Source organism: Pristiophorus japonicus, chromosome 18 (assembly GCF_044704955.1).
Source record: "Pristiophorus japonicus isolate sPriJap1 chromosome 18, sPriJap1.hap1, whole genome shotgun sequence".
Taxonomy (NCBI): Eukaryota; Metazoa; Chordata; class Chondrichthyes; family Pristiophoridae; genus Pristiophorus; species Pristiophorus japonicus.
Window position 1 is genome coordinate 48,463,861 of NC_091994.1, and position 27,995 is coordinate 48,491,855.

General features: G+C 42.0%; 1 protein-coding gene across 1 annotated transcript; it reads right to left on the minus strand.

The window, feature by feature from the left end:
- Window positions 1–432: 432 nt before the first annotated feature.
- LOC139228700 (cathepsin L2-like) lies at window positions 433–27,995 on the minus strand. The gene is made up of 7 exons (XM_070859965.1): window positions 27,855–27,995; window positions 26,907–27,029; window positions 25,411–25,591; window positions 21,851–22,068; window positions 13,901–14,060; window positions 9,027–9,132; window positions 433–850 (listed from the first exon to the last, which is right to left on the minus strand). Exons 1-7 carry the CDS (start codon window positions 27,984–27,986, stop codon window positions 709–711), a joined length of 1,062 nt encoding a protein of 353 aa, XP_070716066.1. The 5' UTR covers window positions 27,987–27,995; the 3' UTR covers window positions 433–708.

Genomic DNA, 27,995 nt, shown 5'->3' on the forward strand with positions numbered 1-27,995 from the left:
GAGATGCTAATCGCAGGGAGCGGCACTGCCGGGGCAACACCCCAAAAGCTCTGGGGCAATATCCCGGGAAGCGTTTGTGCCCCCTTTCCCCTGGGCAAAAACGCCATTGCACCCCGTTAACGTCTCCGGAGGTGCCAACGAGGCTATAAAAAGGGACAATTTCGTCCCGATATGTTTTCAAATTCAAGGCATTTTGATATTCCTATGTATCTGTAACTGGGCCACCATGGAGTATTTTTCAAAATTAAGTTGAATTTGTAGAATGTCAGACATGCTCAGTGTGACAAATATCCTTTTAGGCACATGTGTCATGTGTCATCCTGCCATCCATTACATGGATCCACTTGTCATTTCAATTAAACTGGACAATTCCTGGGGAAAAGAAGACAAAATAATTCATTAAGTTCCTTTGCAATAAAAAGATTCTCGAAGTGATAGCTGGCAGCGTTTATTGCATTGCTCAACACTACTAGTACAAGCAGCCCATTGTCTCTACACAAGTTGGTCAATGTAGTCTCTCAGAACATTAGTACATTGCTGTGACTACATTTATCAAATACACAATGGGATTAGATTTTATACTAAACTATACAAGTGTGTAGAAGCTGTTATTGATCCACTGAACACACACTTTTTTCAATTGCAGCAGACAGTTAAAGCAATGGTGTAGGATGAGTAAGCGTCAGCAGAAGCGTTTCCACCATTCTTTCAGACGGAGTTCTTCGGAGCTCTGGTTAAACACTTGGGCTTTTTCACTATTGGATAGACTGCATCGGTGGCAATTCCACAGTTATTTTCCTTGTCCTTAGCCATTTTGATATAACCTTGCTCACCCCATTCTGTTCCCCAACTGGAAAATAAGAAAAAAGAATGACATTAACATCACAGTTGTGTTCAAGTGACAGGCTTGGAGAACTGGGCTTTTTACTCTGGAAAAGTATAGATTATGATTGAGATCATTAAAATAATGGAGGGATTGGATTCTGTCCAAGTGCATAGATTATTTGAGCTACATAGCTGGGCAGAATTAGAGCACATCAGTATGAGTTGTGAAAACATAAAGTTTGGTTAGGTGCCAGGAAGTACTTATTTTCTTTGTGACCTTTGACATAAGTTGCCAGTCCATGCGGTGAGTGTGGATTCAGTACAAGCCTTCAAAAGGGAGTTAGGTGAGATCCTGTGAGTTGAAGATATCTCAAGCTATAGAAGGTAGGTGGGAGTCAGTGAGGACGGGCGATATCAATCACTGTGGTGCCCTGGAGCTTGCCTGATTGCCTTATGGGGAAAAGAATTTCCCAGAGTTTTTACCTACATTGTCCTAAGATTGCCACTCACAGGAGATTGTGTGACTGCGGAGGGAGAGTTGATGGTGCATGTAGGCGCTAAATGGTAAATACTTCAATGCAAGGAGTATAGCGAATAAGGCAGATGAGCTGAGAGCACAAGTAAACACTTGGGAGTATGACATTATAGCCATTACATAGACATGGCTGAAAGAGGGGCAGGTTTGGCAGCTAAATACTCCTGGTTACAGAATTTTTAGACAAGACAGAGAGGGGGGAGGGGATAAAAAGGGAGGGTGGGTCACGGTATTGATTAAAGAAACTATTACAGCTGTGAGGAGGCATGATATGTTAGAGGGATCATCAAATGAGGCCATATGGGTCGAATTGAAAAATAAAAAAAGGGCGATCACACTGCTGGGTGTGTACTATAGACCCCCAAACAGTAGGAGGGAGATAAAAGAGCAAATATGTAGGCACATTTCTCTGAAGTCCAAAAACCATAGGGGAGTAATAGTAGGGGATTTCAACTATCCTAATATTGATTGGGATAAATATAGTGTGAAGGGTATAGAGGGTGCAGAATTCTTAAAATCATTCAAGGGAACTGTTTTAGTCAGTATGTAACAAGCCAGGGAGGGGGCGGTTTTAGATTTAGTGTTGGGGAATGAAGCTGGGCAGGTGAAAGGGACATGAGTGGGAGAGTACTTTGGTGGCAGTGACCATAATTCAGTCAGATTCAAGGTAGTTTTGGATAAGGACCAGGAATAAAATTGGGGAAAAGCTAACTTTGCTAAGTTGAGAAGTGATTTGGCCACAGCAGACTGGAAACAGCTACTTGTAGGTAAATCAGTGTCGGAACAGTGGGAGACATTCAAGGAGGAGATCTGGAAGGCTCAGGCCAAACATGTGCCCTGAAAGAAAAAGGGTGGGAATAACAATTCTAGAACCCCCTGGACATCTAGGGACTTACAGAGGAGGATAAAGAAAAAAAGGGAAGTGTATGTCATATACCGACGGCTAAATACTATAGAATCTCTGGAGGAATATAGAAAATTCAGAGGTAAAATTGAAAAGGATATTAGGTAGGCTAAGAAAGAACATGAAAAATTATTGTCAAGTAAAATTAATGAAAACCCAAAGATGTTCTATAAATATATTAAGAGTCAGAGGATAACTAAAGAAATGGTAGGGCTATTAGAGACCATGAGGGTAATCTCTGTTTGGAGGCGAAAGATAGTGATATGGTTCTTAATGAATACTTTGCGTCTGTTTTCACAAAGGAAAGGGGCAATGCAGATACTGGTATCGAGGGAGAGTGTGAAATTCTGGATGAAATAAACATAGTGAGAGAGGAAGTATTAAGGGGTTTAGCAGCTTTGAAATGCATCCCAGGCTGTTGAGCAAAGCAAAAGAGGAAATAGCAGAGGCCTTGACCATCATTTTCCAGTCCTCTTTGGAATTAGGCATGGTTCTGGAGGACTGCTAATGTGGTACCATAAGAACATAAGAATTAGGAATAGGAGTAGGCCATCTAGCCCCTCGAGCCTGCTCCGCCATTCAACAAGATCATAGCTGATCTGGCCGTGGACTCAGCTCCACTTACCCGCCCGCTCCCCATAACCCTTAATTCCCTTATTGGTTAAAAATCTATCTATCTGTGACTTGAATACATTCAATGAGCTAGCCTCAACTGCTTCCTTGGGCAGAGAATTCCACAGATTCACAACCCTCTGGGAAAAGAAATTCCTTCTCAACTCGGTTTTAAATTGGCTCCCCCGTATTTTGAGGCTGTGTCCCCTAGTTCTAGTCTCCCTGACCAGTGGAAACAACCTCTCTGCCTCTATCTTGTCTATCCCTTTCATTATTTAAAATGTTTCTATAAGATCACCCCTCATCCTTCTGAACTGCAATGAGTAAAGACCCAGTCTACTCAATTTATCATCATAAGGTAACCCCCTCATCTCTGGAATCAGCCTAGTGAATCGTCTCAGTACCCCCTCCAAAGCCAGTATACCTTTCCTTAAGTAAGGTGACCAAAACTGCACGCAGTACTCCAGGTGCGGCCTCGCCAATACCCTATACAGTTGCAGAAGGACCTCCCTGCTTTTGTACTCCATCCCTCTTGCAATGAAAGCAACATTCCATTCGCCTTCCTGATTACCTGCTGCACCTGCAAACAAACTTTTTGGGATTCATGCACAAGGACCCCCAGGTCCCTCTGCACCTCAGCATGTTGTAATTTCTCCCCATTCAAATAGTATTCCCTTTTGTTTTTTTTCCCAAGGTGGATGACCTCACACTTTCCGACATTGTATTCTATCTGCCAAACCTTTGCCCATTCGCTTAACCTATCGAAATCACTTTGCAGCCTCTCTGTGTCCTCTACACAACCTGCTTTCCCACTAATCTTTGTGTCATCTGCAAATTTTGTTACACTACACTCTGTCCCCTCTTCCAGGTCATCTATGTATATTGTAAACAGTTGTGGTCCCAGCACCGATCCCTGTGGCACACCACTAACCACCAATTTCAACCCAAAAAGGACCCATTTATCCCGACTCTCTGCTTTCTGTTAGCCAGCCAATTCTCTATCCATGCTAATACATTTCCACTGACTCCGCGTACCTTTATCTTCTGCACTAACCTTTTATGTGGCACCTTATCGAATGCCTTTTGAAAATCTAAATACACCACATGCATCGGTACACCTCTATCCACCATGCTCGTTATATCCTCAAAGAATTCCAGTAAATTAGTTAAACATGATTTCCCCTTCATGAATCCATGCTGCGTCTGCTTGATTGCACTATTCCTATCTAGATGTCCCGCTATTTCTTCCTTCATGATAGTTTCAAGCATTTTCCCCACTACAGATGTTAAACTAATCGGCCTATAGTTACCTGCCTTTTGTCTGCCCCCTTTTTTAAACCGAGGCGTTACATTAACTGCTTTCCAATCCGCTGGTACCTCCCCAGAGTCCAGAGAATTTTGGTAGATTATAACGAATGCATCTGCTATAACTTCCACCATCTCTTTTAATACATCAGGACCAAGGGACTTGTCTACCTTGAGTCCCATTAGCCTGTCCAGTACTACCCCCCTAGTGATAGTGATTGTCTCCAGGTCCTCCCTTCCCACATTCCTGTGACCAGCAATTTCTGGCATGGTTTCTGTGTCTTCCACTGTGAAGACCGAAGCAAAATAATTGTTTAAGATCTCAGCCATTTCCACATTTCCCATTATTAAATCCCCCTTCTCATCTTCTATGGGACCAACATTTACTTTCGTCACTCTTTTCCGTTTTATATATCTGTAAAAGCTTTTACTCTCCGTTTTTATGTTTTGCGCATGTTTACCTTCATAATCTATCTTTCCTTTCTTTATTGCTTTCTTAGTCATTCTTTGCTGTCGTTTAAAATTTTTCCAATCTTCTTTTTTCCCACTAACCTTGGCCACCTTATATGCATTGGTTTTTAATTTGATACTCTCCTTAATTTCCCTGGTTATCCACGGCTGGTTATCCCTTCTCTTACCGCCCTTCTTTTTCATTGGAATATATTTTTGTTGAGCACTATGAAAGAGCTCCTTAAATGTCCTCCACTGTTCCTCAATTGTGCCACCGTTTAGTCTGTGTTTCCAGTCTACTTTAGCCAACTCTGCCCTCATCCCACTGTAGTCCCCTTTGTTTAAGCATAGTATGCTCGTTTGAGACACTACTTCCTCACCCTCAATCTGTATTACAAATTCAACCATACTGTGATCACTCATTCCGAGAGGATCTTTTACTAGGAGATCGTTTATTATTCCTGTCTCATTACAGAGGACCAGATCTAAGATAGCTTGCTCCCTTGCAGGTTCTGTAACATACTGTTCTAAGAAACAATCCCCTATGCATTCTATGAATTCCTCCTCCAGGCTACCCCGTGCGATTTGATTTGACCAATCGATATGTAGGTTAAAATCCCCCATGATTACTGCCGTTCCTTTTTCACATGCCTCCATTATTCCCTTGATTATTGCCTGCCCCACCTTGAAGTTATTATTTGGGGGCTTATAAACTACGCCCACCAGTGACTTTTTCCCCTTACTATCTCTAATCTCCACCCACAATGATTCAACATTTTGTTCATTTGAGCCAATATTGTCTCTCACAACTGCCCTGATATCATCCTTTATTAACAGAGCTACCCCACCTCCTTTCCCTTCTTGACTATCTTTCCGAATCGTCAGATACCCCTGTATGTTTAATTCCCAGTCTTGGCCACCCTGCAACCACGTTTCTGTAATGGCCACCAAATCATACCCATTTGTAATGATTTGTGCCGTCAACTCATTTACTTTATTTCGAATGCTGCGTGCGTTTCGGTAGAGTGTTTTAATACTAGTTTTTAATCCATGATTTTTAGTTTTGACCCCTCCTGCAGCCCCTTTACATTCAGTGGCCCTTTTTGTTTTTTGCCTTGGGTTTCTCTGCCCTCCACTTTTACTCATCTCCTTTCTGTCTTTTGCTTTTGTCTCCTTTTTGTTTCTCTCTGTCTCCCTACATTGGTTCCCATCCCTCTGCCACATTAGTTTAACTCCTCCCCAACAGCACTAGCAAACACTCCCCCTGGGACATTGGTTCCGGTCCTGTCTAGGACCCTTGTTTAAGAAGAGAGAAAGGGATAGGCCGAGTAATTACAGGTTCCCAGAACCGGATGCAACACTCCATATAGGGTCTAACCAGAGCTCTTTACAGCTGCAATATAATTTCCACCTCTTTCTATTCCAGCCCCCTTGAGATGAAGGCTAACATTATGGAGTTGCTAGAAGATTGCTAATGTGGTTTAAGAAGGGAGAAAGGGATCGGCTGAGTAATTACATGCCTGTCAGCCTAACCTCAGTCATGGGAAAATTATTGGAAAAAATCCTGAAGGACAAGATAAATCTACATTTAGTAAGGCAAAGATTAATTAGGGACAGTCAGCACGGATCTGTTAAGGGAAGATCGTGTTTGACTAACCTGATTACATTTTTCGAGGAGGTAACCAAGAGGGTCGGTGAGGGTAGTGCATACGATGTAGTGTATATGGACTTTAGCAAAGCTTTTGATAAGGTCCCACATGGCAGACTGGTCATGGAGGTAAAAGCCCATGGGATCCAGGGCAAAGTGGCAAGTTGGATCCAAAATTGGCTTCGAGGTAGGAAGCAAAGAATAATGGTTGATGGGTGTTTTTGTGACTGGAAGGATGTTTCCAGTGGGGTTCCGCAGGGCTCAGTACTGGGTCCCTTGCTTTTTGTGGTATACATCAATGATCTAGATTTGAATATAGGGAATATGATTAAGAAGTTTGCAAATGACACTAAAATTGGCTGTGTGGTTGATAATGAAGAAGAAAGTCATGGACTGCAGGAGGATATCAATCTACTGGTCCATTGGGCAGAATGGTGGCAAATGGAATTTAATTCGGAGAAGTGTGAGTTAATGCACTTGGGGAGGGATAACAAGGAAATGGTATACACATTAAATGATAGGCCACTTAGAAATGTAGAGGAACAAAGGGACCTTGGAGTGCTTGTCCACAGATCCCTGATAGTAGCAGGCCAGGTGGATAGGTGGTTAAGAAGGCATATGGAATGCTTGCTTTTATTGGCCGTGGCATAGAATACAAGAGCAGGGAGGTTATGCTTAAATTGTATAATACTCTGGTTAGGCCACAGCTGGAGTAATGCGTGCAGTTCTGATCGGCGTATTATAGGAAGGATGTGATTGCACTACAGAGAATGCAGAAGAGATTTACGAGGATGCTGCCTGGAATGGAGAATCTTAGCTATGAGGACAGATTGGATTGACTAGATTTGTTCTCGTTGTAACAGAGGAGGCTGAGGGGAGACCTCATTGAGGTGTATAAAATTTTGAGGGGCCTGGATATAGTGGATAACAAGGGCCTATTTCCCTTGGTGGACAGGTCAATTATGAAGAGGCTTAGATTTAAGGTGGTTGGTAGAAGGTGTAGAGGAGATTTGAGGGGAAGCTTCTTTACACAGAGGGTTGTAGGGGTCTGGACCTCACTGCCTGGAAAGGTGGTAGAGGCAGAAACCCTCACCACATTTGAAAGGTGCTTGGATGGGCACTTGAAGTGCCGTAACCTGCAGGGTTACGGGCTGAGAGCTGGTAAGTGGGATTAGACTGGAGAACCTGTTGTTGGCTGGTGCAGATACGATGGTAAGTACTTCAGGGAATTGAATACAGCCAGAGTGATCTCCTGGACTAGTTTTGATCACCTGGATGGGTTGGAAAGGAATTTTCCCAGATGTCTTTCCCCCAATTGGCCTGGGTTTTTATTTGTTTTTTTGCCTCTCCCAGGAGATCGCATGGCTCCGGGTGGGGCGGAGTGTAAAATGTTGCGATGCATGGGGTATCGCAGTTGTGTGGGGCGGACTGGTTGGGCTGGATGCTCTTTACATGTTCGCCATTGTTCATTGTTCATAGGTTTATAAGTAACCTACAGGGCTGCTGACCGAGGGCCGTGTGGCTCTTTGTCAGCCGGCGCGGACACGATGGGCCTCCTTCTGCACTGTAAATTTCTATGTTTCTTTGTTTCGATGTAGCTTGCATCTTGTCAGGATGGTGCAGGCTTCATGGACTGGATGGTGTTATCTTGCCCTTTTGAGTACACATATATCATGTCCTCCAAGGATATTACATATTAATGACTTGCTTCCAAGTGTTATCAGAATGCTGCAGCTCAAAACACTGAGTAATTGAAAGAACAGCTTTTTATTTTTTGCTTTAAAAATGTTTACACAAGCTTTGGGCCACTCCCTGGGATGAAATGCGGAGACATGCTTTGGTACTGTGCCAGATCTCTGACAATAACTTTCTTGTACCCACTGTTGGAAGTATGGGAGTTGGTTAGGCTGACATATGATGTGGACAGACTAAATGAGTGGGCAAAACTGTAGTAGATGGAGTTGAATGTGGGGGAGTGTGAGGTCATCCATTTTGGATCTGAGAAAGATGAATCAGAATATTTTATTAATGGTGGGAGACCAGGTGTAGTGGAGGAACAAATCATTAAAAACTCGTGTACAGGTACAAAAAACTGATTGGAATTTAAGAGTGATGAAGTGGTGCTTCAGTTGCACAGAGCCTTGGTCAAACCCCATCTGACATTCTGTGCTCAGGTTTGGGTACCGAAGCTCGGGAAGGATATATTGGCCTTGGCTGGGGTACAGTGCAGATTCACCTGAATTATACCAGGGCTTAAAAGGTTAAATTATGAGGACAAGTTGCAAAAATTTGACTTGTATTTCCTTGAGTTTAAAAAGCTGAGGAGTGATCCAATCAAGGTATTTAAAATGATTATAGTCTCCCCAACCCTGCCACCATCCCATCCAACCCTGATATCATCCACCTCTCCCAACCACTGTTCCATTACATCCAACGCCGATACCATCCACCTCTCCCAACCATTGTTCTATTACATCCAACGCAGATCCCATCCACCTTTCCCAACCATTGTTCCATCACATCCAACGCCAATACCATCAACCTGACCCAATTATTTTACCACCCATCCAATCCTGCCATCACCGCTTCCCATCCACACAAGCATATTTTCCAGTGTCCCTAGAGAGTAATCAGCAGTGGGAACTTTGGCAGTTTTCCCTCCCTACTCCAGGAATACTGAGACCAAATGCAGTTCTCCTGCCACTGCCCCAGTTATGATCAGTTGCCGTTCTTTTTTAAGTATATACCTGTTTTTAACAATCCAGTAATTCTGTTGACTTTGATTTCCAAATCCAACCACCAGCATTTCATGATTCAGATTGTCAGTACTGCAGTTTTCCTCATAGTAGACTCCTGTAAAGAGCAGACAATTAGTCCTTAATATGATGTAATTTTAAAATGTGTAATTCCAGAAGTTTTCACCAAAATGTCCATCCACGTTTTTCCCTCTTCAATTATCTTCTGGTCTATATTTCCTGTTTACAGAATTTACTTCCTGTTGTAACATTTGTCAACATTTTCAATTTTAAATCCCAATGTCCAGAATTATAATGGAAAATGTCCATATAAACTTGTCGTGCTGCAATTACACCCTCCAACCAGTGGTGGTGTTGCAGCACCTCAGATTTACATCTTCCAGCTCCTCAGCCTGTGCTACAGAGAAACTCCTGCTCTTCAACCAACTCTAATTCCCAAATTGCTACAATTGGTCCCCTCATTCAAATCATTGATATAGATTGTGAATAGCTTGGGCCCAAGCACTGATCCTTGCAGTACCCCACTAATTACAACCTGCCAACCCGAAAATGACCTGTTTATTCCTATTCTCTGTTTTCTGTCCATTAACCAATCTTCAATCCATGCTAGTATATTACTCCCAATCCCATGAGCCCTAATTTTGTTTAATAACCTCTTGTGTTGCACCTTATCGAATGTATTCTGAAAATCTAATACACCACCTCCACTCGTTCCCCCTTATCTATTCTGCTAGTTACAACCTCAAAAAACTCAAACAGATTTGTCAAACATGATTTCCCTTTCATAAATCAGTGTTGACTCTGCCCAATCTGTAAGCTTGCAAACTGCTCCAAGATGGCTGAAGCTGTCTTGGCCATTTTTAGTGACTCACAAGGTTGTGCGAATTCAAAAACACTTTCTCATGAGTTTTAACACCTCGCAGTTGCAAAACACTTGTCTGGGAACTGTGGAAAAATATTGTCCTGGAGATAAGAGAATGAAAGACCTATTCATCGTGAGAGAGTGTCCCTTTGCTTTAAACCTAGGCCATTGCATACACGGTGGGTAGACATCCAGAAAAACAGTATAAAATGGCTGTAACACGTGAGGTCAAAGGCTGCAGTCAAGAAAATTGGGAACCAGGTCAGTTACTAAGGAAATCAGGGAGTTAATTTCCGATCGTTGACTTTTGGAATTAACCCTGTGTGAGTGTCTTTGCTTTCTATGAATCACTTAGGGGGATAGACAATTTTAACTATTATAAAGGACTGTAATGGGCTAGGTTGGTGCAGGCTAATAATTAGAAATTATTGTGCATTTGATGTTGTCGTAAATTGCTTGTATTTCTTTTGATTATTCTAAGTAAAGATAAACACTGGATAGGGGTGAGTGAAGAAACATCCTGTGTCTGTATTGTTCTGTCTCACAAGTTTAAACTTTCTAAATTGTGAAGTCAACACAAGATCTTACAGGATACAACCTGTTTTATTAAGATAAGTCTTGACTCTGTTTGGTGGAAAGAAAAAGACATATATCTTACAGGCTAAAACTTGTTCTTAGGATTTGTAAGACTTATCTTTTATATTATTATTTTCTAAATGTCCTATTACCACATCCTTAATAATAAATTCTAGCATTTTCCCTACTACTGATGTCAGGATAACTGGTCTGTAGTTTCCAATTTTCTCTCTCCCTCCTTTCTTAAATAGTGGGGTTACATTCGCTACCTTCCAATCCATGGGAACCGTTCTAGAATCTATGGAATTTTGGAAGATTACAATCAATGCATCCACTATCTCTATAGCCACCTCTTTCAAAATCCTAGGATGTAGTCCATCAGGTCAAGGAGATTTATTAGCTTTCAGTATCATTCATTGCTCCAGTACTATTTTTTTTAGGAGAGGCATGAGTTTGGGGCCCAGAAGAGGCGTGGGCCCAGGGGCAGCATGGGCCAGCCCACACTGTGATATGCGGGCGCACTTGGTCCATGCAGCAGAGCTGGTCGCCAGTCATCTTGGTTAATCCTTGCCATTGGACCAAGACCTAGCTCTGTCAAGCTCGTGTGGTGGCTAGTGTGCAATGGCCACCCCACATTAAAAAAAGCCAGGCACAGGCATCTTCCATCCTTCAACATGTAGTTCTGGATCTGGAATATTATATCCTTCATTGAAACACCTGCGAACTCATCCATTTTTTGGCATGGAAGCAAGTCATCCTCGATTTGAGGGATCGCCTAAGAAGACGAGAATGAGTATTTTTTTTACTAATACTCATTTCTTTCAGTTCCTCATTCTCGCTGGACCCTTGGTTCTCCACTATTTCCGAGAAGAATTTTGTGTCTTCTTCCATGAAGACAGACACAAAGTATTTGTTTAATTTATCTGCCATTTCCTTATTTCCCATTATAATTTCTCCTGTCTCAACTTGTAAGAGACCCACATTTACTTTCACGAATCTTTTCCTTTTGACATACCTATAGAAGCTTTTACAGTCTGTTTTTATGTCTCTTGCTACTCTCATATTATATTTTTTCTTTCTTTTATCAATTTCTTGGTCCTCCTTTGCTGAATTCTAAAATCCTACCAATCCTCAGGCTTACTGCTCTTTTTAGCAACATTATAAGCCTCTTCCTTTGATATAATACTATCTTTAACTTCTCTTGTTAGCCACGGTTGACCACTTTTCCTGTGGGGTTTTTGTGCCTTGAAGGAATGTATGTTTGTTGTAAATGGTGTATTAATTCTTTCAATTCTAGCCATTGCTTGTCTACTGTCATATTTTTTAATGTAGTTTCCCAATCTATTTTAGCCAACTCACCCCTCTTACCTACGTACTTTGCTTTGTTTACATTTAAGCCCCTAGTTTCGGATTTAACGAAATGACTTTCAAACTTAATATAAAATTCTATCATATTATGGTCACTCTTCCCGAATGGCCCCTTTACTTCAAGGTTATTGATTAACCCTTTCTCATTGCACAATACTAGATCTAAAATAGCCTGTTCCTTAGTTGGTTCCTCAACATACTGATCTAGAAAAGCATCTTTTATACATTCCAAGAATTTGTGCTCCACATTATTACTAAAAATTTAGTTTGCGCAGTCTATATGTAGATTAAAGCATGTACCAGGGTGTGGTAGGATTTGAAAGCGGTATAGTGGTTCGGTACTACTGGGGGGTCAGGGAGGAAGGAACTGAGGGTTTCTCTGCGATACAGACTGAGTAGTGAGGTGATGCAAAATTGACATGCTACCTTTGGTGAGAGTGCGTAATTACAATGTGATACACTGATATTGGCTGCTTTCATTATACATGTGAAATAAGAGTTGATAATTAGGGGACTTAGTCTCAGAATAAGGAGCTACCCATTTAAAACAGATGAGGAGGGATTTCTTCTCTCAGAAGGTTGTAAATCTGTGGAATTCTCTGCCTCAGAGGGCTGTGGAGGCTGGGTCATTGAATATATTTAAGGCGGCGATAGACAGATATTTGAGCAAAAAGAGAATAAAGGATTATGGGAAGCGGGGAGGGAAGTGGAGCTGAGTCCATGATCAAATCAGCCATGATCATATTGAGTGTCGGAGCAAGCTCGAGGGGCCAAATGGCCCACTCCTGCTCCTATTTCTTATGTTATTATAATGCAAACAGTTGACAGAGGAAATGTGCGCAGACGTAAAGTTTTTAATATATTGGGGGAAAATTGGTTTCTTGCGGACGAACGCCTCTGACCGAATTTTATTTTAACGAAAGTACCTGGTGGTCCTAGAGGAACGGGGGATTGCGGTTGGAGGCCTCCATTCACTGTGCAATGTACGGGAACTTGTCTTCCAGTTACGGATGCGTATCCTGGGATCGCGTGGACCTGGACCACCAAAGAACATTTAGTATTCTCATTGATATTAATGGGAACTCTGTACGAATTACCATTACTATCAATGAGAATACCTCCCAAAAACACCGAAACACAACACAATAAATAAAAAACACCTCACGTATTTAAAATTAATTGAAATTGAATTTAATAAATGTTTTAGAAAACAAATTATTGTTTTGAAATGTTTTAAAATATGTTTTAATAGGGTTAAAAATATACTTACCTTAATGGACAGGGTTTTTAATGTAAAAATTAGTGATTAAATGTAATTGTTCTATGTTTTAAAATTCTTATGCTGGTAAAAGTAGTTGATATGCCTGCTTTTACCAGGTGTAAGTTTGAAGGACATGTGCTGGGCAAGAACATAAGAACATAAGAAATAAGAACAGGAGTAGGCCATACGGCCCCTCAAGCCTGCTCCGCCATTCAATAAGATCATGGCTGATCTGATCATGAACTCAGCTCCACTTCTCTGCCCGCTCCCCATAACCCCTTATCCTCTTATAGTTTAAGAAACTGTCTATTTCTGTCTTAAATTTATTCAACGTCCCAGCTTCCACAGCTCTCTGGGGCAGCGAATTCCACAGATTTACAACCCTCTGAGAGAATAAATTTCTCCTCACCTCTGTTTTAAATGGGCGGCCCCTTATTCTAAGATCATGCCCTCTAGTTCTAAACTTCCCCACCAGTGGAAACATCCTCTCTGCATCCACCTTGTCAAGCCCCCTCATAATCTTAAACGTTTCGATAAGATCACCTCTCATTCTTCTGAATTCCAATGAATAGAGGCAAGAAAATAGCCCAATCTGTGCCCCGTGGATGTCCTTCTCCGGGGTATGCGTGCGCTCTGTCAAAAGACATTTTGGCAGATCACAAAAGCCGGTTCTTGGCGCAGGCGCATCGGGAACCAGCATTTGCGAGGCCTCTTCGGATGAGTGCGCACATCGTACGCACCCGGAGAGGTCGCAATTTCTGGCCCATTATATAAAGTTCCATAGCTTCTGTTTCTTACCAGTTTTATAAAGGTGGAAGGATCTATGGCTTGCATCAATAGCAACAGAAATGGGTCCAACACCTTTCACTCTTTTTGCTAAAGCTTTTTCCTTCTTGACTAATCGGTAATGCGAGCAGGTGGCAGCAATCCAATGACTCCGAAATTTGCAGGGATTATCCTAAGTGATAAAGAAAATGTTCAAGGTTAAAATTCATTAATACCATGTGATGCTTTTCAAAGTACCAGCGATATCTTTACAGGATTTTTAACAGCCCTTTGGACCTTAAACCGGGTGTAGTGCTTCGGAAATTGGAGACTCGACCACTGTTGCCATGTCCAGATGAAAAGGGAACAACTATGAATGTGGTAAATATTGAAGAATCCTCTTGTCTATTGGCGGGAAGATTTTAGCCAACATGCTCCTCAGTCATCTGGTCACCAATACTACAGTTAGTGTAGTTCCAGAAACACGTGTGAGCTGGATTTTCGGCTTTTGAAATTTTGGGGCGGTAATGGCAGCAGGGCGGTCCTGATTCCGCCTGTAAAAAGTTTGCGCCCTCGTCTGTAGATTTCAGCAAAAAATTAGGTTCCATGATTAGGGCGCTAAATCAAGTGTTACAAAAGTGTTACGCAGCTGAAAATCGAGTTAGATAGGGTCGCCATTTTGCGGGCGCAGTCGGGACTTTAGGGCGCGGTAGTTTCCTGCGTGTATGCGCAGATGACCCAGCCTGTTTCTGAAACTTTGGCACCGCACCTTAGAAAGGATATATTGGCCTTGGAAGGAGTGCAGTGCAGATTCACCAGAATGCTACCAGGGCTCCAAGGGTTAGATTATGAGGAAAGATTACATAAACTAGGCTTGTACTAGGCTGGAAAAAACTCTCTCCCGACTCTCCTACAACTGCACTTATGAATACCCAACTGTCCGGTCTTTGGTCCTTCATTCACCATGACATCTCTGCAGCTACCGATCTGCTCAATCACACTCTCACCACTACCTTTGATGCCCTAGTCCCTGTTAAAACAATTACCCTCTCTCACCTTGGCCCATCCCCCTAGTACAGCTCTGATCTTCGCTCGCTTAAGTCCAAGGGACTTTGACTTGACAGATATGGCAGAAAACTGGTTTAGCCATTTATTGCCAGATCTGACTAGGCCACATAAAACACTATCGGGTCCTGCTCCCGTCTGCCAAAATCACTCACTATTCCAGAATCATTGTGGAATGTAAAGATAAACCCCGGTTTCTATTCTCCACTGCAAACTTCCTCTTTAAACCCCTTTCCCCAGTCTCCACCCTCACTTACAACAATAAGTGTGAGGAGCTCATGGACTTCTTTGTCTCAAAGATTGAGACCACCCTATCAGCTGCCTCTGCCACTTTCCTTCTATCCCCCAGCCCACCGGGCCAAATTTCCTCTAAGCCCTAGCCCTGAACTCGCATCTTTCTCCAATTTCTCTCTGATCTCCCCTCATGCTCATCTTGTCCATGAGATCCACTTCCTGCTCTCTTGACCCCATTCCCACTAAACTGCTGACCACCCAACTTCCTTTTCTGGCTCCCATGTTAACTGACATTGTTAACAGTTCGCTCTCCTCAGCTACTGCCCCCTCTCCCTCAAATCTGGTATCATCAATCCCTCCCCTTAAAAAAAAAACAACCCTCAATCCTTCCGTCTTTACAAACTATTACCCCATCTCCAACCTCTCTTTCCTCTCCAAAGTCCTTGAACTTAGGGGGGAGGGTTCAGATGAATGGAAATTTAAAAAGTCAAAGAGAAAGGAGAAGGCAATAATGCAGGTTAGCGATAGGGGTAATAATATCCAGAGTGTGACAGGAAGGGACAGAACGTATAAATATAAGAATGCATCAGAAAGTGGGGTCAGAGTAGGGAAAAATGGTAAAAAGACTAAATTAATAGCTCTTTATCTGAATGCATGTGGCATTTGTAACAATATAAATGAGTTGAAGGCACACATGGAAGTAAATGGGTATGATCTGATAGCCATTACAGAGACATGGTTGCAAGGTGACCAAGGCTAGGAACTGAATATTCAGAGATATTTGACCTTTCAGTAGGATAGGCAGAAAGGAAAAGGAGGTGGGGTAGCTTTGTTAATAAAGGATAAGATCAGTGCAGTAGTGAGAAATGATATTGGCTCAGAAGATCAAGATGTAGAATCAGTTTGGGTGGAGATAAGAAATAATAAGGGAAAGAAGTCACTGGTGGGAATAGTCTATAGGCCCCATAAGAGTAGCTACACTGTAGGACAGAGTATAAATCAAGAAATAATGGAGGCTTGTAAAAAAGGTACTGCAATAATCATGGGCGATTTTAATCTTCATATTGATTGAACAAATCAAAATGGCAAAAGTAGCCTTGAGGACGAGTTCATAGAGTATATTTGGGATGGTTTCTTAGAGCAATGCATTGTGGAACCAACCAGGGAGCAGGCGATTTTAGATCTGGTAATGTGTAACGAGACAGGATTAATTAATGATCTCATAGTAAAGGATCCTCTAGGGAAGAGTGATCATAGCATGGTAGAATTTCATTTTCAGTTTGAGGGTGAGAAAGCTGGGTCTCAAACTAGTGTCCTGAACTTAAATAAAGGCAATTATAAAGGTATGAAGGCAGAATTGGCTAAAGTGGACTGGAAAATAAATGGTAAGACAGTAGATAAGCAGTGGTTGACATTGAAGGAGATTTTTCATAACTCTCTGCAAATATATATTCCAGTGAGAAAGAAAGACTCTAAGAGAAAGATGAACCATCCGTGGCTAACTAAGGAAGTAAAGGATGGTATCAAATTGAAAACAAAGGCTTACAATGTTGCGAAGATTAGTGGTAGGCCAGAGGATTGGGAAATTTTGAGAAACCAGCAAAGGACGACTAAAAAGATATTAAGGAGAGAGAAGATAGATTATGAGAGTAAACTAGCAAGATATATAAAATCAGACAGTAAGAGCTTCTACAGGCATGTAAAAAAGAAGAGAGTAGCTAAAGTAAACGTTTGTCCCTTAGAGGATGAGACTCGGGAATTACGAATGGGAAACAGAGAAACGGCAGAGATTTTAACAAATATTTTGTATCGGTCTTCATGGCAGAAGATACTAAAAGCATCCCAATAATAGATAATCAAGGAGCTAAAGGGAGGGGGTAACTTAAAACTCTCACTAGAGAAAAAGTACTAGTTAAACTAATGGAACTAAAGATGGACAAGTCACCTGGACCTGATGGCCTGCCTCCTAGGTTCTTAAAGGAAGTGGCTGCAGAAATAGTGGATGTATTGGTTGCAATATACCAAAATTCCATGGATTCTGGAGAGGTCGCAGCGGACTGGAAAATTGCAAATATATTTAAAAAAGGAGGGAGACAGAAAGTAGGAAACTATCGACCAGTTAGCCTAACATCTATCATTGGGAAAATGCTGGAGTCCATTATTAAGGAAGTAGTAGCAGGAAATTTAGAAAATCATAATACAGTCAAACAGAGTCAGCATGGTTTTATGTAAGGGAAATCATGACTGACAAATTTGCTGGAATTCTTTGAAGATGTAACGAGCAGGGTGGATCAAGCGGAACCAGTAGATGTAGTGCATTTGGATTTCCCGAAGGCATTCGATAAGGTGCCACATAAAATGTTATTGCACAAGATAAGAGCTCATATTAGCATGGATAGAGGATTCTCTAACTAACAGAAAGCAGAAAGTCAGGATAAATGGGTCATTTTCAGGTTGCCAAACTGTAACTAGTGGGGTACCACAGGGATCACTGCTGGGGACTCAAATATTTACAATCTATATTAATGACTTGGATGAAGGGACTGAGTATAATGTAGTCAACTTTACCGATGATAGGTGGGAAAGCAAATTGTGAGGAGGACACAAAGAATCTGCAAAGGGATGTAGACAGGCTAAGTGAGTGGGCAAACATTTGGCAGATGGAGTATAATGTGGGAAAATGTGAGGTTTTACACTTTGGTAGGAGAAATAAAAAAGTAACTTATTATTTAAATCGAGAGAGAGATTACAAAATGCTGCAGTACAGAGGATTTGGAGGTGCTTGCACGTGAAACACAAAAAGTTAGCATGCAGGTACAGCAAGTAATTAGGAAGGCAAATAAAATATTGGCATTTATTGCAAGGGCAATGGTGTATAAAAGTAGGTAAGTCCTGCTACAACTGGACTACACTTTGAGTACTGCGTACAGTTTTGGTCTCCTTATTTAAGGAGAGATTTGCATTGTCTGGCAGTTCAGAGAAGGTTCACGAGGTTGATACCTGATATTAAATCCAGTTTCCGCGCCTGCCATAGTACCAAAACAGCTCTTATCAATTTCACATATGGCGTACTTTATGACTGTGACAAAGGTAAACTATCCCTCCTCATCCTTCTTGACTTATCTACAGCCTTTGACATGGTTGACCACTCTATCCTTCTCCAATGCCTCTCCACCATTGTCCAGCTGGTTGGGACTGCACTCACCTGGTTCCATTCTTATCTATCTAATTGTAGCCAGAGAATCACCTGCAACGGCTTCTGTTCCTGCCTCCATATCATTACCTCTGGTGTCCCCCTAAGGATCTATCCTTGGCCCCCTCCTATTTCTCATCTACATGTTGCCCCTTGGTGACATCATCCGAAAACACAGCGTTAGTTTCCACATGTACGCTGATGACACCCAGCTCTGCCTCAATATCACTTCTCTCGACCCCTCCACGGTCTCTAAATTGTCAGACTGTTTGTCCGACATCCAGTTCTGGATGAGCAGAAATTTTCTCCAGTTAAATATTGTGAAGACCAAAGCCATTGTCTTCAGTCCCCGCCACAAACTCCATTCCCTAGCCATTGATTCCATCCCTCTCCCCAACTTCTGTCTGAGGCTGAACCAGATTTTTCGCAACCTGGGTGTCATATTTGACCCTGAAATGAGCTTTGAACCACATATCTGCAGAATAACTAAGACCGCCTATTTCCACCTCCATAACATCGCCCGTCTCCGCCCTGACTTCAGCTCATCCGCTGCTGATGTCCTCATCCATGCCTTTGTTACCTCTAGACTTGACTATTCCAACGCACTCCTGGCTGGCCTCCCACATTCTACCCTATGTAAACTAGAGGTGATCCAAAACTCGGTCGCCCATGTCCTAACTCGCATCAAGTCCCACTCACACATCACCCCTGTGCTCATTGACCTACATTGGCTTCCAGTTAAGCAACAGCTCGATTTCAAAATTCTCAGCATTATTTTCAAATCCCTCCATGGCCTCACCCCTCACAAGCTCTGTAATCTCCTCCAGCCCCACAACTACCCACGTTGTCTGCACTCCTCTAATTCTGCCCTCCTGAGCATTCCTGATTATAATCGCTCAACCATCGGTGGCCGTTATTTCTGTTACCTAGGCCCAAACTCTGGAACTCCCTGCCTAAACCTTTCCACCTCTCTAGCTCTCTTTCTTTCTTCAAGACACTCCTTAAAACCTACCCTTTTGATCAAGCTCTTGGTCACCTGCATTAATTTCTACTTATGCGGTTTCGTGTCAATTTTTTAACGCATTATACTCCTGTGAAACACCTTGGGACATTTCACTTCGTTGAAGGCACTATATAAATACAAGTTGTTATTGTTATTGTATTAACTGGAATCTGTGTGACGAGGTGATTAATTTGAGGTTTTAGCATTTTGAAAGAAATTGATAGGGTAGATAGAGAGAATCATTTTGGGCTGGTGGAGACATCTATGACAAGGAGACATGAAGCAGTCGTGGCTGCATGGAGCAAAACCTGGACAACATCAATGCTTGAGCTGATAAGTGGCAAGAAACAATCACGCCACACAAGTGCTAGGCAATGACCATCTCCAACAAGAGCAAGCCTAAACACATTCCCATGACATTTAATAGCATTACCATCATTGAAACCCCCAGCATCAACATCCTGGAGATCACCATTGACCAGAAACTTAACTGGACCAACCACATAAATACTGTGGCCATAAAAGGAGGTCAGAAGCTGGGTAGTCTGCAGCGAGTGACTCATCTCCTGCCTCCCCAAAGCCTTTCCACCAGCTACAAGGCACAAATCAGGAGTGTGATGGAATGCTCTTCACGTGCCTGGATGGGTGCAGCTCCAACAATACTCAAGAAGCTCGACACCATCCAGGACAAAGCAGCCCGCTTGATCGGCAGCCCATCCACTACCTTAAACATTCATTCCCTCCACCACCCATACAACGTGGCTGCAGTGTGTACCATCTACAAGATGCACTGCAGCAACTTGCCAAGGCTTCTTCGACAGCACCTCACAAACTTGGGAACTCTACCACCTACAAGGACAAAGGCAGCAGGCGCATGGGAACACCATCACCTCCACTTTCCCGTACAAATTACACACCATCCTGACTTGAAAATATATTGCCGTTCCTTCATTGTCGCTGGGTCAAAATCCTGGAACTCCCTACCTAACAGCACTGTGGGAGTACCTTCACCACATGGACTGCAGCGGTTCAAGAAGGCTGATCATCACCACCTTCTCAAGGGCAATTAGGGATGGGTAATAAATGCTGGCCTTGCCAGTGACACCCACACCCTGTGAGTGAATAAAAAAATGAATTTAAAATCAGAACCAGGCTATTCAGGAGTGCAGTTAGAAAAGACTGGTAGAAGTGTGGAACTCTCTCCCACATAAAGCAGTAAATGCTAGGTCAATTAATAATTTTAAATCTGTGATCGATAGATTTTTGCTATGCAAGGTTATTAAGGGATTATAGAGCCAAGGCTGGTGGAGGGAGTTAAGATACAGATCAGCCATGATCTCATTCAATGGCGGAATTGATTCGAGGGGCTGAATGGCCTTCTCCTGTTTCTATGTTCCTATGTTTTTCCAGTCCTGTACATCATTGTGTTGCCATGGTAACTGTTGTACTGGGTGATGCTGTAAGTTCCACGGATCAAGCACAGAGCATGGCAGATGATGTATTGACTCAGCTGACACTGGCACACCGACACTCTGGGTCACAGAATGGTGAGCAGTCAGGTAATACATACAAACTTAACTCCTCATCCGAATTGTATGACACCGGGAGGTGTTGAGTGGAGATTTGATATATACTTATAAGATAAGGGGCAAAATGAGAAGAAGGTTAGATCCTTACTGAAAGGCCTCATTCTCGCATCATTCCTAGCGTTGGTTGCATTAACGGAAGCAGATTCCCAGGGAAGAATTGATACAAAGTAGGATGTCATCCTACATTCTATTTGGACTGAGCCCCGCTGTCTAATGCCATGAATGTTGTAAACATATTGGCTTGGAGTTGCGCTAATTTTCTCAGCTGCAATTCGCCCAAAATTGGACAAACAAGAGCAAAGGATTGCGGAATTTCAAGCACAAATTACGTCCAGCACAAATCGAGTTTCGGTGATCTTTTGCGCTAGTTTAAAAAACATCGCACTACAAGCCTTCTCGCCCACAAAATAGGCCACAGCCACAGTTTGAATTAATAGGCATGGAGAGTTTCCGCTAATTGTGCCAGTTCGCGGGCATTCGAGGAGGCTCTTAAAATTAAGCTGTGTCTTTTTAGGCACAAGAACACTAATCAACACTTTTTAAAAGCTTTTAAATATTAAAAATATTTTATGTACTCAGAAACTGAGTACTGTTCACCAATTAAACTAATATATGTTTCTATTTAATTTTTTTAAAGTCATTTTCAATTATTTAAAATCGGGTTACTCACAGTGGTGGACTAGACACTCTGATTAAAAATGCTTATTTTTTGTGATAAACCCATTTTCAACTTTATTAATAAAACCGCACCAGATTAAATATTACGTTTTAAAAAGCTTTTTGATTCAATTCAGTTTGCAAAACTAGTGTAACATTGAGTGCAATTTGCACTCGGATTGGCAATTGTGCACTTGGTCATTGTATTTGGTGAATTTAAGACACGTTTAAAAGAGATTTACCATTCCAGTGTATGGATAAGTTACATCAGAGTTAATGCCTCCATTTTCGATTACATATATAAAGGCTCTCATAGCAAATCCACCACCACATCCATTGTTTCTTCGGCTACAATCAACCAGATTCTGTTCACTCAGAGAAATCAGTTCTCCTGTCCGCTTGCGCCACTGTCCTTCAAGGGCACCAGTCGCACTGAAAGCCCAGCACGAGCCACATTCCCTGGTAATTACAGAAATACAACCATATTAAAAACATTCTGATGTAAAAATAAAATGATCTTTCCATCTATTGTAAGGTGGAGTGCAGATTCACACTGATGATGTTAGTCCATCTTCTATAGTGAGGTTGATAGAAAACACATGGAATCAATGAGTGTCTATGTGCCAGGGTTGGGAGGGCAGTTGCTTCTTAGAGCTGAAACATGATTCACTGCAGAATAATTTAAACAAGAAAGATTCAGGATGGAGCCAGGGCCGCAGTAAGTTAGCACTCTGCTTGTGACTCAGGTTTAAATCCAGCTCAGACATAGGGTGATAGTCTCTCTGCAGGCAATAAGGGTTGTACATGAAATTGGACAATCTTAACTGACTTCTTAATAAGCATGAGACCAAGGTGCAAAAATGGCCTCAAATTGGCACTATACATATATATATATACATAGACTTGCAAAAACATTTGATAAAATACCTCATAACAGACTTTATTCGGAAAATAGAAAAACATGGTACTAAAGGGACAGTGATTACTTGGATCTGAAATTGGCTAAGAGATAGGAGGCAGAGAGTCATGCTGAATAGATGTTTCTCTGACTGGAGGAATGTACGAAGTGGGGTCACCCAGAGATTGGTATTAGGACCATTGTTTTTCTTGTTACATATAAATGACCTGGACCTGGTTATAGGGAGTACTATTCTGCAGTTTTTGGAAGATACAAATCTTGACAATGTAATAAATTGTGAGCCGATTAGTAGCAGACATTTGGAGGACACAGACAGACTGGTGAAATGGGCAGACACATGGCAGATGCAATTTAATGCAGACAAGTGTGCAGTGATGCACTTTGGGAGAAAAAAAACATGGGTTGGTAGTGTAATTATATATGGTACTATTTTGAGGGGGGTGCAGGAACCTGGGGGTACATATTCACAAATCTTTGAAGGTGGCAGAGCATGTTAATGAGGCATTTAAGAAAGCATCCGGGATACTTGTCTTTGTAAATAGGGACATGGAATACAAAAACAAGGAGGCAATGCTAAACTTTTACAATCATTGTTTGGGCCTCAACTGGAGAATTGTGTACAATTCTGGGCACCACACTTTAAGAAGGATGTCAAGGCCTTGGAGAGGGTACAGAGGGGGTTTGCCAGGATGATACCAGGGATGAGGGACTTTAGTTATGTGGAGATATTGGAGAAGCTGGGATTGTTCTCCTTAGTGAAGGTTAAGAGGAGACCTAATAGAGGTATTAAAAATTATGAGTGGTTTTGATAGAGCAAGTAGGGGGAAGCTGTTTCCTCTGGCAAGTAGGTCGGTAACCAGAGGTCACAGAGTTAAAATAATTTGCAGAGGAAATGAGAAAAAAAATTTTCACACAGAGGGCTGTTAAGAGCTGGAACACACTCCCTGAAAGCATGGTGGAATCAGATTCCATAGGAACTTTTAAAGGCAATTGGACATGCACTTGAAGAGAATTAATTTGCAGGGTTATGGGGAAAAGGCTGGGATATGGGCCTAAACTTCAGGTTTGGTCTCCTAATCTGAGGAAGGACGTTCTTGCTATTGAGGGAGTTCAGCGAAGGTTCACCAGACTGATTCCCGGAATGGCTGGACTGACATATAAGGAGAGACTGGATCAACTGGGCCTTTATACATTGGTGTTTAGAAGGATGAGAGGGGATCTCATAGAAACATACAAGATTCTGACGGGACGGGACAGGTTAGATGCGGGTAGATTGTTCCTGATGTTGGGGAAGTCCAGACCCAGGGGACACAGTCTTAGGATAAGGAGTAGGCTATTTAGGACTGAGATGAGGAGAAACTTCTTCACTCAGAGAGTTGTTAACCTGTGGAATTCCCAACCGCAGCGAATTGTTGATGCCAGTTCATTGGATATATTCAAGAGGGAGTTAGATATGGCCCTTACAGCTAAGGGGATCAAGGGGTATGGAGAGAAAGCAGGAAAGGGATACTGAGGGAATGATCAGCCATGATCTTATCGAATGGTGGTGTAGGTTCGAAGGGCCGAATGACCTACTCCTGCACCTATTTTCTATGTTTCTATGTTTCTAAACTGGATAGCTCTTTCAAAGAGCAGGCACAAGTATATCGGACTGAATGATCTCCTTCTGTTCTGTAAGATTCTATGATTCTATGAATTAACAATCTCACTCAGAGACAGAAAGGATGGCTGATGTGGGAACTGGAAATGTCACATTGGTACAGGAGGTGGAGTTAAACCACATTGCTGGTGAAGAATAGAGTGAGCTTTTAATGAGCATCAAACCTGTGCAGTACCTGACCTGGGAGTGCTGATGATGACACTAGGTTCAAAACTTGAAAGGACAGGCTCCGAGGAAGGTTGGTGCGAGAAATAGGAATGCCAAACTGGTGTAGCTGTGAGTGTTTGTTAAGGTTGTTGCTAAACACACAGTGGGCAGAGTAGAGGGAGCTTTGCTCTCCTGTAGCTGTACCTAATCTGGGAGTGCTTGGCACTGGATGGTTGAATTAGAAAAGTGTTCCATTCTCAGCACTAACACCCTTTACCTCAATCAGCACAGATTAACTGAAATAAATTTAAGGAAAGCAACACAGGAAAAGAATTATATTAAAATTGTTAAAATTATTAGAATTTTAAAGTGAGATCAAGTTAAACAAATCTGTGGATTTTATCACAAATTGTAAAGGAAGAGTTTCAAACACTGATTATGTTAATCTTTTTATACCCGTTGGTTGTCTGAGTTAAAGAGCCATTTGCAGTTTAAAGTTAAGATGACATAAGCCAGGATCTTTATTAGTTCCCCATTAGTATCCTACAATCCAACTAATAATTGTGAAAGTGAGGCAGTCTTTAAATGGATAATAAATGGGAAAGATTGTCTTTAGCTTGATTAAAACAGGGTGGGGGGAGCATCTGAAGCACGGACAGGTACGAGGTGCAAAATGTCCCAGACTGTGCCCCCTCCCTTGCTCCAAATCTGTATCTATTTGCTCGGGCCTCCAGTCACTCTCCTTCCCCACACTTTTCTTAAAATTGGTTAAGTTTCCCCCTTATTCCCCCTTATTCTCTTCTCTGGTCTATTTTCCTTTCATTGGAAATTATTCCATTTTCTTTTTTTCTTCCAGCTCTGTTTCAAATATCCCATGTCTCTGTTATTCATACCTGGCCATAAATCAGTGCACGCAAACAGCAGCAACGATCAAGCAGGAGAGGCACTTTCAGGCAAATATAAACTAAAACCAAAGTTGTATCTTCCTTACTGGTTCCGACAAGCCCGCCATAACTTCAACATTTCTTTAGAACCTTACACTTAAAAATCACTAGAAGGATTCCTTCTGATTTTTACCTGGTTCTTTACTGGAGTAACATAGCCTTTTGTGCGCCAGTCGACAATTGGACCCATTTCAACATCGTTACTTTCATCATCTTCATCATCTTCATCATCTTCATCAACTGCTTCTTCAGTTGAGTTATCAGCTTCGGCTCGGAGGAATCCATTCATGAGTTTATTGAACTCTTCAGTAGTCTAGAAATTTAAGTAATGGATGTTCATTAATGAAGTGACTGACTGTTAATGGAGAATGTGCAGGAGGCGGGTAGATAGCTTCCCAGGGTTACATTTTCATCCATTCTCTGAGTCTAGCGACAAAAGGAGGTGAGAGTATCAAGCAATGCTCACACTCCATACTCATGTCTAATCTTTGACTAAAATAAGGAACTGCAGGAAAACATGATTCAATCTATTTCTTCACAGTCCAGTATAAAGTGGGGGTGACAAAGCCTGAAGGCGATAAAGCATCTCTCTGGTCTATGGTACAATGATCAAAATGGCAACAGTTATTATACGTGCACCTTATTTTCTATGAAAACATTCGATAATCTTCTATGGTAATTATAATCTTACAGAGGACTTTCACCAGTGAGGCGAAAGGCTAAAAGCTGCCATTCCCCCAGGAGGCCATTTGGCTCATCGTGTCCATGAGGAGAAAGGCTAAAAGCTGCCATTCCCCATGGTGGCTGAGTTTATTGGTGCATAACTGAGCCGTACCGATCAGCAGGGTCTCAGGTTCCATCACCAGCCTGTGCATAATTAACTGATCTCAGCTGGGGCTGCAGTTGGGTCTACAATTGGCCTTCATGTCCTTGGATTTAGAGGAGAAAGTCAGGCAGGATTCCCATTTCTGATCACAAGTCAGTGCACTGGAGAGCAGCTGTTGCACAAGAATCGGGATGGGTTTTGATGCTGCCCTGGTCAAATACTCTGCCCACACTAACTGTTAAAGCTCACACATCAGGACTGAGAAAACAGAGGCTGCTAATGGACCTTTCTCCCATGAGTCATTGCCCTTGTTTCACACCAATTTTCCAGCGGTTAAATCAATATTTATGATAAAATATATAGACAATGAGTCTAAATTCCCATTGATCCCAATGTTGGGTTTTGGTCCATCACTGCAGGGAGGTTGGGGCCAAGGAGAGATTGATGCAGCTGGCGTGTTGAGCACTGCCAACACTATCCGATCATTTCTATGGTGCCAGTTAGCTTGATGCAGGTGGGATCATCCCATTCTTTTTATTCACACTAGCAATAACAAAAAGTACAGCAGACATATGGGCAGTGCCCCAGCCCATGGTGCTCGCTGTTTAACAAGAACAACAAGGATGTAATGAGATGTACAATGGAGAGGAGAACCTATAATAAACAGACATTGGTTAGGGAGGTGGGAGTCTTTGTTAAAATGTGGTGCTGTGACATCACTGACCATATCACACCTCATTCAGTAATAGCACCTCAATAACTGTCATCTAATAGCCTCCCATATTACACATCTTGTACACACCAGATCTCCAAACTGGTTCATTCCCACAGTAAATGTGTGCTTCCCCATTGAGTGCTCCAGGTTGTGCTGTTCAATGTATCTCATATTGTCCTCCCAGATCATTCTCCTGTAGGCCTCCTCTTCCTGAAAAAAGACATTAAGCCAGTCAATTTCATCAGTGTAATTATACAATAGTTTTAACATCCCTGTGCAAAAGCTGAAATGATATTTTGATTTCAGGTTTCTATCCCCTCATCCATATCAGAGAGGGTGCACTCATTCCCCTTCCAATATATACACAAAGCTAAAGCAGATTGAACCCCTACTTTGAGGGAGCAACACTAACAGTCCAGTAGGAATAATCAACTGAACAAGATCAACAGGCTCATTCCTGGTTACAGAGTATTTTAGGAGTGAGCAATGGAGAAATTTGATAATAATGGGGAAGTTAAAGGTCATGTATTTCACAGGTTAGATTCCCTCAACTATATCCTATTAATATTCTCATCACAATGCTTTGTGGCGATGTAATTTAATTAAAAATAATATACATTTGATTTTGCTACACATAGCAAGTCAAGCAACTCATTCCATGAACACTAACCTCAGTCTCAGAAACAGCATTAATTATCACCACTGCTATCAGGGAGGAACAAAGCTGGTTCCAACTCATAGGATTACATGCATCATCAATTATTGTACACCCTGCACAAACCCAGCCACCGAGAACAGTTCTGTTCTGCTCAGAGTGTGGCTGCAATCCTTTCTATTAAGAACTGATGTACCAAACAGAATTCTTCGAATTAATATTGTGATCTGTACTGAGACTTGAAACAAAAGAGAGGAAAAGACTCTTGGTGGACATTGTCAGTAGTTTAGCAAATGTGTTAAATCCGTTCCCCTTTCTGGTCGAGCTGAATATTTGGAGTAGAGTCTGCACTAGAACTAATTCCCTTTTATCCCTTTTACCTCCGTGTACTGCTTCTCATGCTGTGATTTCCAGTTCTTCCAATCTTCATCCAGAGTTGAATCAAATGTGTTGCCTGAGACTGCAGCCAGAATAGACAGCACCACACAGCCCAGAAACAGAGAGAACTTCATGATGGACAA

What these genes read in the sequence shown, in the direction of transcription:
- LOC139228700 (XM_070859965.1), bottom strand. Translation starts at nt 27,986, where the DNA reads ATGAAGTTCTCTCTGTTTCTGGGCTGTGTGGTGCTGTCTATTCTGGCT. An exon ending in TACTCCAGTAAAGAACCAGG is followed by an intron (nt 22,069 to 25,410) that starts TAAAAATCAGAA and finishes CTGTAATTACCA; the next exon opens with GGGAATGTGGCTCGTGCTGG. An exon ending in CTTATCCATACACTGGAATG is followed by an intron (nt 14,061 to 21,850) that starts GTAAATCTCTTT and finishes TTTATCACTTAG; the next exon opens with GATAATCCCTGCAAATTTCG.